Source organism: Oryctolagus cuniculus, chromosome 14 (genome assembly GCF_964237555.1).
Source record: "Oryctolagus cuniculus chromosome 14, mOryCun1.1, whole genome shotgun sequence".
Taxonomy (NCBI): Eukaryota; Metazoa; Chordata; class Mammalia; order Lagomorpha; family Leporidae; genus Oryctolagus; species Oryctolagus cuniculus.
In genome coordinates this window covers 66,958,719-66,974,176 of record NC_091445.1, presented here as the reverse complement: position 1 = coordinate 66,974,176, position 15,458 = coordinate 66,958,719, and the positions used below count along the sequence as shown (strand labels likewise).

At 41.9% G+C, this 15,458-nt stretch overlaps 1 protein-coding gene across 2 annotated transcripts in view; it reads left to right on the top strand.

Annotated features, from left to right (window-relative positions):
• Positions 1-15,458, top strand: part of OXCT1 (3-oxoacid CoA-transferase 1) — a 171,587-nt gene that overhangs the window by 133,283 nt on the left and 22,846 nt on the right. For both annotated transcript variants that reach the window (XM_002714003.5, XM_070056679.1), the window contains exon 14: positions 2,926-3,015. In XM_002714003.5, the coding sequence (XP_002714049.1) occupies positions 2,926-3,015 (90 nt within the window). The remainder of the gene's footprint in view (positions 1-2,925; positions 3,016-15,458) is intronic.

Sequence of the window (15,458 nt, the reverse complement as noted above, 5' to 3'; positions counted from 1 at the left end):
ATCCCCCGGAGGGCTCTTCCTTCTATTCTTGCTTCTCCAGGCACAGTTAGCTGTTGCATCCTTAATGTTCCTCTAGAGCTTGAACATATCTATATAGTTTAATTCACTCATCCATTTGCTCATCCAGATACTTCTAATGGAGAGGGAGAGAGAGAGGAAGAGGGAGAAGGGGAAGAGGAGGGAGAGAGGAAGAAAAAGAGGGAGGGGGGAGGGAAGGAGAAGAGGAGAATGGGGGAGTTGGAGGAACAAAAGAGGAAGGGAGGGAGAAGTTGATCCATTGTGGTCATATTATGATGAAGGAGATGAATGATGAAGGAGAAATGGGGAATACCTCTTGTAGAAAAAAGAAATTTGGTTATTTTATTATATATGCATATTTTTCCTTCCCCATACAATAAGCTTTTTGAAGAAAAGAACCATGTTTTGATAATCCTTAACACCAGCACTCAGTATTGTGCCAAGTTTATACTCAACACTCAGTAAATTCACTGAATGAAGATATAAATGAACACACTTTTGGTGTTTTGTCCCTGCCTCATAGTGGGTTTACAGAGTAGATCTTCTGCATTCTGCACCCAATCCTATGCATGTGTCACGCTTGGAAACCTGCATTTGAGTATCAAATTGTGCTTGGGAATTTGCATTATGAGCAGTATGGAGCTAAGACATAAAACCACTTGAAGCCTTTTTGAGTGATGAAAGCTTTTCATTTACATTGAGACATGCAAGAATGTTTATTTTAACACAAAGAAAGTAGTTTTTCTATCATGTTTTACAGTGCTTCATATTCCTGCCAGCACAATGTTTTGTGTCTAGTGGGTGCTGTATAAATATTTCTTAACTTACAGTGATTTAAAATTTTTGCATCAGATTCACCTAAATCAGACAAGCTTCCTGTTACAGGCTGTCATAATTTTTTAGCTATGTAATCACTATGTTGTAGGGGGTAAGATTTGCATATGGTATATTCTAAATCAAGGAACGTTTAACATGTTCATCAACCTCTGTGGAGTCTGCACCAGGACTGTGTGTGTGCTGTGTGTGTGTGTGTGTGTGTGCAAGCTGAGGCTGTCTGGATATTCTTAGCATTACAGGTTGAGATATTTTATAATGGAGTTGTTGAATGTCTTTTGATGCCCTAAAAAATCTCAGAATTTAGTATTGAAGTTTATGATAGACATTCATTGTTTCCATCTCTGACTTATTTGTATTTTGTATCATAAAGGGGTCAAATTTCTCTGCAGAAATACTGTGACGTAGTGCCCAAATGATTGCAGTTGCAGTTGACTAAAGACAGACATTGTTTAGAGAAGTTTAAAATTGCTCATTTTCACATGGATATTCTGCTTCTGTATAAACTTTCACTTCTGAAACCAGGCTCATTCTGTTTTCTCCACTCCTCACGGCCTGCACCCCCCACCTCTCAACTATTGCCATCTGCATCCTATTTCATCTAGTGCTAGACTCCAAACCACAAAGACATCGTGGCTACTTGCTCCTTTCCTAAACCACTCGTCTAATTAATGTTCATGCTATATTGCATTGACTTCTAAAATGTCTCTGAAATCATGGAATACAAGATCATGTTTTAAAGCTTGCTGTTAAAGATATATTTCCTAGCCGGCGCCGCGGCTCACTAGGCTAATCCTCCGCCTTGCGGCGCTAGCACACCGGGTTCTAGTCCCGGTCGGGGCACCAGATTCTGTCCCGGTTGCCCCTCTTCCAGGCCAGCTCTCTGCTATGGCCCAGGAGTGCAGTGGAGGATGGCCCAAGTGCTTGGGCCCTGCACCCCATGGGAGACCAGGAGAAGCACCTGGCTCCTGCCTTCGGATCAGCGGGGTGCGCTGGCCGCGGCGGCCATTGGAGGGTGAACCAACGGCAAAAGGAAGACCTTTCTCTCTGTCTCTCTCACTGTCCACCCTGCCTGTAAAAAAAAAAAAAAAGATATATTTCCTAATCTCCTTATAGCTCTGAATTTATGGGAAGGAAGGTGAGAACCCTTTAAGACTTTACTGTCAAATAAGCAAGAAGACTTTGGTTAAAAAAATAAACTTTAAGGAGATTTTAATGTTAGAAGACATTTCCCTTCAATATACTTTAGTAAGAATTTATTTCATCATCTCCGGAAGCATTTGCTTTTTCTAAAACTCTGTAACTAGGAGACAGAATAGAAAATGAAAATTTTTGAGTGTATGTGGAGCATAGAAGGTGGTTGGTAAGTGTATAATGAATGAGATAATGGACAGCTGAGTCAAAATAGAATGATACTATTGAAAGAATCCTGAAATCTGTGTCTGTTTTCTGCTTTTGCTTAACAGGAATGTTTTTCATTTTATTTTTCTAAGAGCAAGTTCAATGCCAAGTGTTGTAGAGACAGATCCACCTTTCATATTAATCATTACTAGAAGAGCACCATTCATGCCTTAGTCTACTACCTAATGGCATTTTATTCCATAGGATTCCAAGAGAGTACTTTAGGTTGTGTGTGATTAAGACTCAGTAGTGTCAATCATGTGTTTAAAAAGAAAGGAGTGGATGTCAGAGGTGTTTGGGTTTAATCCGATATTTTTGGAATAGGAGTAATGTACCAGAACTCTGGAAAGGTCCTTAATTTTTTTTACCCACTGGTTGTCTTATTGCAAATATATCATCAACAAAACCAGATAAGCCCCACTTAATAAAAGTGACATCATTCCAAACTTCATCCTCCAATTATAGAATAGGTTGTTCTATTAATAAAATAGAATAACAGATTGTTCTATAACACAAAATATTCAATTGTAAAACTTTGAATATTAAGTCGTGAAGGCAGTGAGTTTTTCTTGTTAATGATTTCAGGGGCTTATTTTTACAAGCTGATTTTGTTCTACCACATACTAAAGAAGCAAACTATAGACAGCTCCTTTTCTATTGTTTCTTTTGTAGGGGAAGATGGTGAAAGGAATGGGAGGTGCTATGGATTTGGTGTCCAGCGCCAAAACCAAAGTGGTAGTCACCATGGAACATTCAGCAAAGGTAATGTGTACACTTCTCACCAAATACTGCTTTTGGAAATTAATAACATACTGAAATTTAGTATTTTAGGCTACCTAACTGTGGTTTTTATTGATTTCTGTGGCTCAAAGTGATGGCATTTTTAACATTTTAGGGAGAAAGATAACCAATAAAGGCAGTTACTTATTATTACCTGGCTAAATCGTTACTTAACTCTGAGAGAAGCCAATCACCAGGATGTGTTTTGCGTTTTTGCCTACATATACAAGTAAAAGTTCTAATGTGACCTCAGGCAATGATAAGAGATCACCACAGGTGTATTGATTCAGGATTAGAGATCAGCGTAGTGGTTGTGCAACATGAAAAACTCAACAGAGTGTCGGTTTTAACTATAGTCATTTTCAGATTAATAATATGGCCTCTTTCTTAACAAGGCTGTGAGTTGTCATTTCCAGAAAGTGTTAGAAATTGGTAGACTTGGTAATTGGAAGTGTCTTTATTCTGAAAAGTGGACTTCTATTTTGGTGCATTATCAAATATTTGTTGAGTGCTCATTTTGTGCTAGGTTCTGCTAGAATTTGGCAATGACCAAAACTGACAAACATCATTGATCTCATGTTCAATCTAATTTCTGTTCCTCTTCTTTCATCTTATAATGATAGCTACCATTTATTGAGCTGTTACTGTGTGCTAACAGCACACTAAGCACCTGGGTATGCTCATGTGTAAAAACCCATGAGGTTGGTTTCCAGAAACAGAGCTTCATAGAGGTTAAGTGACTTGCTTGAAATCATGAAACTAGTGGAACTGAAATTGAACCTGGGTGTGTCTGACTTTACAGCCCAATCTTAAATCTGTAACATTGTAGTTCCGCATGCAGTGTCTCTGAACCAAGTGAGCTTAATCTCTTTCCTGACCTCAATCCATTGACTTCTGCTGATTTGAAAAGTTAAAATTGAGTGAGATGTTTTTCATTTTCTCTGCCTTTTGTTCATTCTTTTATTCTTTATCATTCTTAGTTTTAAAGCAGGATCAACTGTCCTTAGTTTGAGACAGACCTGCAGTCTGCGTGGAAATGGTAGTATGTTTGCCCTGTTACATTTAGTGATGCAGCATTGTATAAGAGCATAGAGCTGGAAGATTCACACCTCACTTGTTTCCACTGGGGAGTTCTGTTAGAGTGATGTGTGCCGTGAAATGGCTTGGTTGTGAAAACTGCAATGAATATGAATGATCATAAATTGTTTAGTAAACAGTGGGAAGTGAGCAGTGGTACATGAATATGGAATAATAGAAATGGGACCAACCCAGGTGACATGTAAGAGATGCCTGTGAAAGCATCCAAAATACTTCATTTCAGAGGCAAAATATTGCCAAGCATGCAAATCAAATGCACATTTTTTTCTGGAACATAATGTCTATTTGGAGAAAACTCTTTCCAACTTTCCTTTTGTTGCTACTCTAATGTTGACACATAGGCACTGAAGTCTGACTTTTATTTTGGATTATTTTTGTGTATTCATTTTCAAAACATTAGGCCTGTATTTAGCAAATTCTCTTTTTTTCCAAAGTCTTCTTTCTCCTCAGCTGGAATTTCTGATAGAGGAAAACAAATGATGCCTCAAACTTCCCATTAGAAATCTCTAAGCTTTCTACAGGCACAAGATCATATTTTTTGCCTTACATTTTTTTTATTCTCTAAGTGGGGAAATTAACATTGAATTTTAGATGAGCATTAACATTAGGTATTTTTCTCTAGGTACCTTATTTCAACAACCAACAAAAAATGTACTTGTGGGGCACGCATTTAATGCAACAGTTAAAATGCTGCTTGGCATATTTGCATCTCATAGGGAGCGCCTGGACTTGAGTCCTGGTTCTGTTCCTGATTCTGGTTTCCTACTGTTGCATGCCCTGAGAGGCAATAGTGATGTCTCAATTACCTTGGTTGCCAGCACCCATGTGGGACACCCAGATTCAGTTCTAGGTTCTTGCACATTTGGGAGTGAACCAGCTGATGGGTGCATATATTCTCAGATAAGTAAGAAATATATATTTTTAGTTTTTTAAAATATTTATTGTATTTATTTGAAAGAGTTACAGAGAGAGGTAGACAGAGAGAGAGAGAGAGATCTTCAATCCACTGGTTCATTCCCCAGATGGCCACAATGGCTGGAGCTGCGCTGATCTAGAGCCAGGAGCCAGGAGCTTCTTCCATGTCTCCCACTTGGGCCATCTTCTACTGCTTTCCTAGGCCATAGCAGAGAGCTGGATCAGAAGTGGAGCAGCTGGGACTAGAACCAGCACCCATATGAGATGCCAGCACTGCAGGCAGCAGCTTTACCCACCACACCACAGTGCAAGCCCCAGAGAAAGAACTTCTAAGATAAGTCCCATTCACAATAGCTACAAAAAATGTAAATACCTTGAAATAAATTTAACCAAGGAAGTGGAAGCTCTGCACAACACATTTTTCAAAAAGTGTGATGAAAGTGTTAATGAGCTGTTCATACTTAATAGATACCCTGGACAACTAACCCACAGAGTTTCTCACTGCACACATTTTACCTGTGGTCCCAGAGTGTTTGCTACTCTACTTTTCATGGGACTCAGCCTCAGTGGCCCTGCCTAGGAATGTGCGGTCCCTGTCACTTCTTTCCTGAACCTTTTGCTCTTAAGTTGCTTTTGAATTGTTCTTTCCAGTTGCTGATCAGAATATTCTTTTAGACTCTCCAGGTAACTTTTACTGTCTTATGATTAGGTAAACAGCCTAAGGGATTAATCCCTAGAGTTTTGTAAGACAAGGGAGCCAAAGGTTTGCAATGAAAGTTTAAACCTGAGTACAATATAATTGTCTTCTTGTGCTTCTAAATGTTTGTCCTGCAAGTTTGGGGAGCTGTCCTCTGGTTTTCAGACAAGGCTTTATTTTTACTTCTTTTTCTCTTTGGTAAGTTTATATATATGCAGTCTGTGTGTAAATGCAGCATTTTATGAGCTTTACAAAACATGCTTTTGTTGTTGTTGTTTGCATCCCATAAAGGAAACTGTTTCCTTACAAGCCTTGGCAGCCAGCCACTTCTGGACCCAGAGACCTCACTGCTGGTGGTGCTCTAGTAACTGGCCTTTAGTCCACCTAGAGACATATGCAGGACAAGTGGCAGGCTTTCATTATAACACCATCTTCACTGAAGTCTAGAGGTCAGTGTTCTGGGCAGAATTGTGAAGTAGGGGACAGCCTCTTGGTGTCCAGGCACCGTCCTAGTTAAGCTTCTTGCATGCCCCATCTTCTGTCCTCTAAAAATGGGAAGACAAGGAAGGAAAGCTGTGAGCATTTGAGTCTTTACCAGGTGGAAGTGCTGTGCTTGGCACTGAACAGTCTCAACTTCTGAGTGGCGTTCTGCAGTGAGAATTGGATGTAGTCAGGAGAGGGGCTCCTCTAGGTAAGGTGCTGTCTGATTCAGTGTGGACCGGCGCGTGTTCCACATACCCCATACGCCATGAGGCATCCTCCCGAAACAGCAGCAGCTTCCACCCACATCTGCCCTTTTTGGGGAGCTTCAGGACTCAGGATCACCTGCATCTCTAGTCATTTCTGCCAGCCAGAGCCCTCCTTATGTAGTAATACAGATAGCAGCAAAGTGCTTAAGAGAAACAACCTCAGACCTTAACTCTGCCCCCTAGGACTTCTGCCCTTCCTTCTGTCTTGCACTAGAACCCTCCTGATTTTATCTGGATGGCATAGTAGCTGAGTGATGGACTGCATTTCCTAGGCTTCCTTGCTCATGCATGTATCACTGCTGCCTGGCTTGGGGCAGGAGAAAATTTTTAAAAAAATGAAAGCCAGTGTTACAGAGATGGAGGGAGAGACACAGAGACATCTTTCTGCTGGTTCACTCCGCAATTAACCAAAGCCAGGAGCTTCTTCCAGGTCTCCCACAGGAGTGCAGTGGCCCAGCCACTTAAGCCATCTTCGCTGCTTTTCCCAGGCCGTTAACAGGGAGCTGGATTGGAAGTGGAGAAGCCAGGACTCAAGCTGGTGCCCACATGGCATGCCAGCATCACCCCCCTGAAGTGGTCCTTCCTTGTAAGTTTCCCCCTAAGACTCCTCGAAATCCATCCTTGGCCCTTTACACGTCTCCTCTCCACCCTCTTTAGGCTCTGTCTCCATTTCTGGCACCGTTTATTTTTACTCTTTAGCTCTTTAATCCTTTTTTCTACACTGGAATGCTCAAATGAATTCTAGATCTGTGTTCTTAACTCCCTAATGGACAACCCCACCTGATTTACCACAACCACCTCAACTGCAGCACATTCACCAGTGAAACCATCACTATTTCACCTAAATACCCTACTGGGGAAGTGATGATTTCCCAGCCTGCCTCAAAACACCAAGGGTGCCATGTTCTGCTCCCTCCTCCAGTCCCTGCCAAGCACTGCATCTGCTGTATCACAGCACTCTATTGCCCAATCTGCACAGATCACTGTAGCGGTGTCCTGAAGATCCCCTGGCTGCTCAGCGGACCCTCTTCCTGGGAACCACGCACACCCCTGCCCAAGGGACCTGTCTGAAACTTAAGCTGAGTTGAGTTGTTCCTATTTAAAGTCCTGTGCTACAGTCAACACTACGTGGTCTGCCTCTCCCCACCTGCCTGTTGCCATCAGCTCCCGGCAGCTTCCTCTTCCTTGCCTGTAGGACTTCAGTTCTGCTGGGATCTCCAGAAACACATCGTGGTGGTCCTGTTCTGTCGGGTTTCTACATTTTGTTCCCTCACCCTTTTCATCGGGCTAACTCTGACCTCTATAAGATCACAGATAAGTGAACCAGTGTTTTCTGAATTTGCTAGTTTAGCGCCTTCTACCCTTTATATATTTTAAGTAAGCAAATGAATATTCTTTTATGCTTTAGCTTGAAGACTTACTTGAAAGGCATAGTGACAGAGAAAGGGAGAGACAGAGATCTTCCGTTGTCTGGTTCATTTCCCAAATGCCCAGGATGGGCTTGGCCAAAGCAGGAGCCCAGAACTCTGTCTCCAGATGTCCACATGGGTGGCAGGAACCCATGTACCTGGGTCAACATTTTCTTTCCAGGCACATTGCCAGCAAGCTTAATGGGGCACAAAGGAGCCAATCCTAGACGCTCTGACATGGGATTATGGGTGTCCCAAGTGGTGACTTAACCCTCTGCGCCACCTGCTCCTGATACTTTATCTTGCCATTTTGTAGATTTACCTTATATGATGTGTTGTTAACCTGCTTTTGCAGGGGTCACTTGCTTATTGGCAAACCTACTATGTGCCAGCCACTGTGATAGGTAGGGTCTGAGGAAATAGAAATGATACTTTCCTTTACTCAGCTCAGAGTCTCATGGGAATAAAGTCATAGCAATCACTAAGATAGAAAAGTATACAAATCCAAGTGTGCAGAATCAAGTACCCACTTCCAGGTGAGAGAGCAAGAAAGGAGCTTCCCATGGGATGCAGGGAGATCTAAAGGCTGGAGCAGAGTTTGATGGGACTACAGTGTCCAATGAATGAGGGAACAGACCCTGGAGTTGAAGAAGATAGTGGTGTCTGTGGTGAGGGATTGACTTGGAGCCCTATTGTCAGAAAGCAAAGGAAAAGGAGTTAGGTGGAAAAAATACACATATACATATGTGTATATATACAAAGTCTGTTCACATGGTGGCCAGAGTGGCTTTTTGAAAATGAATATGGGATCATGTTACTTTTTCCTCCTTTCAGAAACCCTCAGTGGCTTCCCCTCTACCCAAGATCCAAGTTCAGAGTCTTTCCCATGTCTCTACACTTTACATGGTTTATCAACTCAGCTCCCATTTAGCTGTAGCCTCATTTCCAGGAACATTCTAAGTACTACCATGCTTCAGGGCCTTTCCACTTATTATTCTGTGTGTTGTTGCTTCTCACCAGATAATCACCCCTTCATTTCAATCAGGCTCAAAATACCAAAGACGCTTTCTCCAACAACCTTGTTAAATTAAATAGAAGCCTCCAGCTTCTGAAAATCCTCCATCCATCTTCTTCACTAGAATGTAGGTTCCGCTGGTGTAGGGAGTCTAGGCACTGAGTAATACTGTGCCTGATGTGCCTTAGGGACTGCTGGATACTTGCTGAATTAATTTCTTCCAGTGATAATGATACTTTGAGCATATAGTGCACTTTCAACCTTTCCCAAGCTATTATGTTTACTGTCTTCATTTGATCATTCTAATACTCTTATGAGATAGGTCTTATTCTTTTGGTAAATTGTTTCTGGTAATTATCACAACCACTAACAACAGAAAGAACGTATTGTGTCTTCAATATTGCCTACTAGAAATGGATTCCTAAGAGTGCAACTTTCAAAGCAGAAAAGCAAATAAATTCAGTCATAGTTGTCATTTATTGGAAATAAGCAAAACATGAAAGTCTATTTTTGAGAACATAAATGAGAGCTCTATTTCTAAAACAGGTTTAGCTTATTCCAGTAGGAGGTCTGGATTCTGAAGGTATGAAAAGAATCATAATTATATTGTTATAAAGTTGAGAATAAATCTTTGTGAATCATTTTCTGATTTAGTCCAATCTGTATTTGATAGCATTCCAGATTTCTACATAAAACCCAAGTTACTTCATTTTTTCTTTATTTTCTGTGTTTGGGGGGTTATGAAAAGTAAATGTTTATTAATCCTATTTCAGACCAAATGCATTTATGAAAGCCAACAAATCATTTTTGGGAATATTATTGAAATATTTTTCAGCAATGCTGAAAAGTATCCTAAATAATTTCTTTGTCAGGATAATTCATAATAATAATTTTAGCTAGTTTTTTTTCTGTTCATAAAAGCATGTTTTTAATAGTTTGTTAATTAGTCTGTAGTGGCCAGGGCCTGTTTGGGAAAAAAAATCACCTTTAAATACATGGTTTATACCTTTTTTAGTTCTCCTTTATGATGGAAATGCCTGCAAATGCCTGTTACAATGTGTGTGTGTGTGTGTGTGTGTGCACCGGGGCGGGGATGGGAGGCAGAACATAGTGCAATAATCAATAAAGCTCTTTAAAGTGTCTTACAGAATTTAGTTTAAAAATGTGATGCTCAAGCACTACAATAAGATGGAGAGCAAAACTAGTACTGAGAGAAGCTGCCTGAGCCAGAACAATTCATAAATGAAAAGAAAATAATTCCTGCTCATTCCTGGGCTTTGCCAGCTGGAGGGTGAGCTCAGAGGATGCAGTAAAACAAAAGTTCAGCCTTGATAGTGATTTTTGCATTGTGTTGATAAAAAGGGGGCCATGGGAGACCAGGAGGAAGCACCTGGCTCCTGGCTTCAGATCCACGCAGCACACCGGCTGTAGCAGCCATTTGGGGGGTGAACCAACGGAAAGGAAGACCTTTCTCTCTCTCTCTCTCTAAATCTGCCTGTCAAAAAGGGGGGGGAGGGCTTCTAAGATCTCAGAACCCTGCAGGTCATTTTCAGGGGAGTGGCTTGTTATCTCTTGTCTGATGGGGCTCATCTTTTCCCATGAACACAAACTGTCAATACATCCACATGTAACAGTCATTTGTAATAGCAGATGTTCTCTTCTGAGTTAGCCGAGTCTCTCCCTTGAAGTTCTGTGTCGATTGTTGGAATCCCTACTGAGCAGGTGCAGTGTAAAGGCCAAAAATATCCCATGAGGGATAAATTCTGTGTGTGAGTAATCTCATCTTGTCCTTTCATTCTGTGTGCCTTGATCTTCCTTCTTTAACAAATCCTGTTCTTGTTTTCTATGCACTACATCAATCATCACGGTGACAGTCATGCTTCTGTAATAGATAGTCCCCAACGCAGTCTGTGTGTGTGGTGTGTGTGTGTGATTGTCCCCAACGCAGTCTGTGTGTGTGATTGTCCCCAACACAGCCTCTGTGTGTGTGTGTGTGTGTGTGTGTGAAATATTTCACTTACGCATTGAGATAAATGAGAAGAAAGGGCCCCCCAATGGAGACAGTCCAGCTCCTTCGGTGATATTTTAGCAAGTCCTACAAGGCTTCCCTTGCTTCCTTGTACCACCAAAATGTTAAATATTTTCTATCCAGGTTCAGCATTTATAGCCTACTTTTTTGGCAGATTAAAGCAAACCTTGAAGCTTTAGGGAGGGAACAGACAGAAGAGGCAGAATAACTGTAATTGACTGTGTTGCTCTTTCTAGTTAACGTGAGTATGTTCTCACTGAGGAATCTACTTCCCTTTTTGGACATCCTTTGTCTATCTCCCCAGAGTCTTGTAAGCTCCTTCACATACCTCTGCTAGCTGTGCTTCTCTGAGTGAGCTCAGAGATGCTGGGAATGTACAACTAGATATCTGAAAAGCAGAACGTACCTTCTGGTCCATAAATATGTAATTACATGGTATTCACAGTTCCTTCAGTCTGAAATATTATATGCAGATGGCATTTATGGATCACCATTGTTTGCCTGGTGCTGTTCTCATTGCTGTAGACAAAGAAGAATGGTTTCAGCATTAATGAGCTCAGACTCTAGGGGGAGAGGTAGAAGGTCAACAGTTTAATGTGTTGTGAGAGAAGGAAGTACAGGAGCACCCAGAAGGACCATCAGACTAGAGATACTCCTGAAACCCTCGAGTAGGGGTTCCAGATAGACTTTCTCCAATGTCCCCTTCTCCCTGAGCCATGTCCTGAAGGTGTTGCCATTTGAATCTGAGGTGACAAGTGCATATTCCAGGTAGCAAGTGGCATGAACAAAGGCTTACTGGCTTGTTCCTATTAGAAATAATCAATTCCTAGAAATTGTGCCTTTTTTGTAGTTGATCATTAGGATGTTCCAAAGAAAGGTGTCCCAAGGGGGAAAATACGTGTATACATGTATGTATTTCAGCTACACATAAGAAGCACTTAACAGAACAGATGAGTATAAAATAAGATTTTTTTACTTGTGTAAAGCAAAATCTTTAAGAAAAGCTCAGTTGCTTCAGGTGAATTAAATGTTGACATCAAATCCAAAAGTCATTCTGTTGTGAAAAAAGAGAGCCTGTTATCTCAGATAAGTTCAGTGTGATAACGTAAAACATATTGTCACAGCAAGGGGATTTATTATCATTTAACTTGAGTGATTTCTACAGAATTTGGGCCCCAGACTTCATTCAGACATCAAAAACATTAAAGAGAGATCACTACAAAGAAAGTAATAGAAAGTACTAGGGCCCTAAGTCATTTAAAAAGAAAAGGATTTATTACCCAAAGTCTTGATTGAGGCCTCTAGGTGATGAAGGAGAGAAAGAGAAAAACTAGGGAAGCTGGAGGGAAAGGGATTTAGGTACTCACCGAGCTTGTGATGAAGTAGACAAATAGGAGTATAGTGAAGCTGGGCACCCTCAGGACTACTCAGAGCATTTTTAGCATTGCCTTTCTGACCTCTCTTCCTGGGGTAGGAGAAAGCAGCAGAGAGAGAAGCATGCACACACCCCAGAACTCTGTATGTTTGTACGTGGATTCAACCCACCTAGTGTACTGCACCTGCAGAACATTTCATCTGATTCCTAACAGTCATCAGGTCAGCAGGCCAAGGAAATTGAAAACCACCCTTCAAAGCATTTGAAGAAACAAGTAACTATTAAATGCCAAAGCTAAGACTAAAAACCCACCTTGTCTTTGGCCTCTTAATATAGTGTTCCTGGCTGCCACACTATATTGCATCTCTCTATTAGGATTTATTTTTAAGTACTAAAAACTCAGCAGTTGTTCCTCCTTTGTGAATCACTAATATATGCAGCTGCCATTACCACCCTGTCAGACTCAGCCCAGCATGGTTAGAATAGAGTGCTTAAGTAGGCGTTAGTCATATTTTGGCTTTGTGGCTAACCTTTTGTTGAATATTGAAATTGTGACAGTTTTTAATCTTTCTGCATCTCATTTTCTCTTTTTCCGTGATCTGTGTTATGTCTTGGAGGTAAACGTGAATGGAACCATCTAGCTGTGTCATTGTGCCTGCAAGAAGACAGTTGGTGCCAGTTTCCTAAGCCAGCCAAACGGCTTGCCTCCAAATATGAGCTGTGTTTTTAGTTTTATGTATATCGGGAATTGTGTTTAGGCCGTTTTCTGCATAACTCTATGTCACACATTATAACAGAACTTAAGCACTCTAAGAATCCCCTGGTAGTTTACAGAAATGGTAAAGATTGCATAAACAGTAACAGCTAACATTTATCAAGTGCCTGTTAAGTGCTGGACACTTGTGCCTTATGTAAACCCTACAATGACCGTGTGAGGCAAGGTGGATGGAAGTGCACACACGCATCTCACACAGATGGTGTGGAACAGGACCAGATTTTATGACCTTTGGCCTCAGTCCTTACTCTTCAACAGTATGCAGTCCTGTTATTAAGAAAGTGATCTAGAAAAGATCTTCATTGGTGGGGCATAATTAATTCTGTCCACTGAAATCCCCGAGTCCTCCTAAAATGGAGTTGGTTGTTCACTAAAATCCAAGTGGCTGCTTTCACATCAGATGCTGGTCTTGCTCAGATAATGAGAACAAAAAGACCTCCCTGCAGGAAATGTTCTTCAGAGGCCCACAGATGCTTTGTTTGAAGTCAGGCTCAGAATTCATTGTGACATGCCTTATGTGAGTTATATTAAATGTAAGGATACCTGACAGCTATAGAAGTTCAAATATTCATCATTAATTTCAGCTATTTAGTGTCTGTGACAATTATAAAACTTACCGTAAAAGAAAAATAGAAGTGAAAATGACATTTTCTTTCTATAGCTATAAATTTTCTTGTATGGCAAGATCCAGAAACATGTAACTTATTGTAAAAGGTATAATGTCTATCCACTTTATATATATTTAGCGGTAAGTTTGAGTGCATAAGGCAACAGTTTTGTCTTTTTGAAATCCATCCAAGATTCCCAGCGGACTTCTCTATCTCTTCCTTTTTTTTTTCTAAGATCTAAAATTTATTTTTTTCCTTTTTTTTAATTTAGTAAATATAAATTTCCAAAGTACAGTTTATGGATTACAATGGCTCCCCCCCCCCATAATTTCCCTCCCACTCGCACCCCTCCCATCTCCCTCTCCCTCTCCCATTCCATTCACATCAAGATTCATTTTCAATTCTCTTTATATACAGAAGATCGATTTAGTATATATTAAGTAAAGATTTCATCAGTTTGCACCCACACAGAAACACAAAGTGTAAAATACTGTTTCAGTACTAGTTATAGCATCACTTCACATTGGACAACACATTAAGGACAGATCCCACCTGAGGAGTAAGTACACAGTGACTCCTGTTGTTGACTTAACAATTTGACACTCTTGTTTATGGCATCAGTAATCTCCCTAGGCTCTAGTCATGAGTTGCCAAGGCTATGGAAGCCTTTTGAGTTCGCCGACTTCGGTCTTATTCAGACAGGGTCATAGCCAAAGTGGAAGTTCTCTCCTCCCTTCAGAGAAAGGTACCTCCTTCTTTAATGGCCCCGTTCTTTTTTTTTTTTTTTTTTGATTTTGAATTTTCTTTTTAATAAAAAGGCACCTATAAAACAGGTCAATACAGTACAGGCAGCACAGAGACCCCCAGAACAAGCCTAAAAATTGTTTCCAAATAAAAACCAAGAGGATGTCCTCACATATTGTATGTATATATTTATATTTATATATATATTTATATAATGGTACAAAATGGCTGGGGGTATGGCCATGGATGGAGGGAAGTAGGCTGGCCTGTGGAGTTCACCTTGGGAAGCTAGAGGAGGGGGAGGGAGAGATGGGAGCAGGGAGGGTGTGGGGCCCTTTGCAGCCTGCACTCTCTCCCCTCAGGGCAGGACACACTCAGAGTTAGACACTTCGGGCAGTCTTGGGACAGGAGTGGGGGCTCCCAGACTCAAGGCCTGGGTGGAGGCAGGGCGGGCACAGCACCTGGAGGGTGCTCCCCAACACAGAGGCCCCAGCCCCTGGGAGGTGGTGGGGGCGGGGGTCAGGATCCTGCAGCCAGCCCTGCAAGCGCTGCTTGACCCGGCTGACAGTGGATTGAGTGGACAGCACCAGACTGGGAGAAGTGGGGGTGAATTCCCTTTGTATTACAGCTGCCAATGCGAAACCAGGCCCTGCAGGCCAGGGGGCCTGGGGCGGGGCCCTGGCAGATGATACCCTGTCTAGAATGGCCCTTGGCCCTGGGGGCAGAGCGCCAGAGGCTGCAGCCCAGAGCAGCCCCGCCCCCTCACAAGGCAGGAAAGGAAGTGAGAAAAGGAGTTTTGAATTCCTGGGGCCAAGAGTCACATATGGCTTCAGCTCAGACCAGAGGTGGGTGGGGTGCTCCTCCAGGGGAGGGCAAGGTGCTAAGGGAAAGCAGGGGCTGCGCCTGGGTGGGCTCAGGCAGGCCTGGAGCCCGGAGCCCAGGGGCAGGGGGCCTGGTCGTTCTGGGCAGGCTGCCCTCGCCCCTAGCACTCACCATCACTCCCTCTGGGGT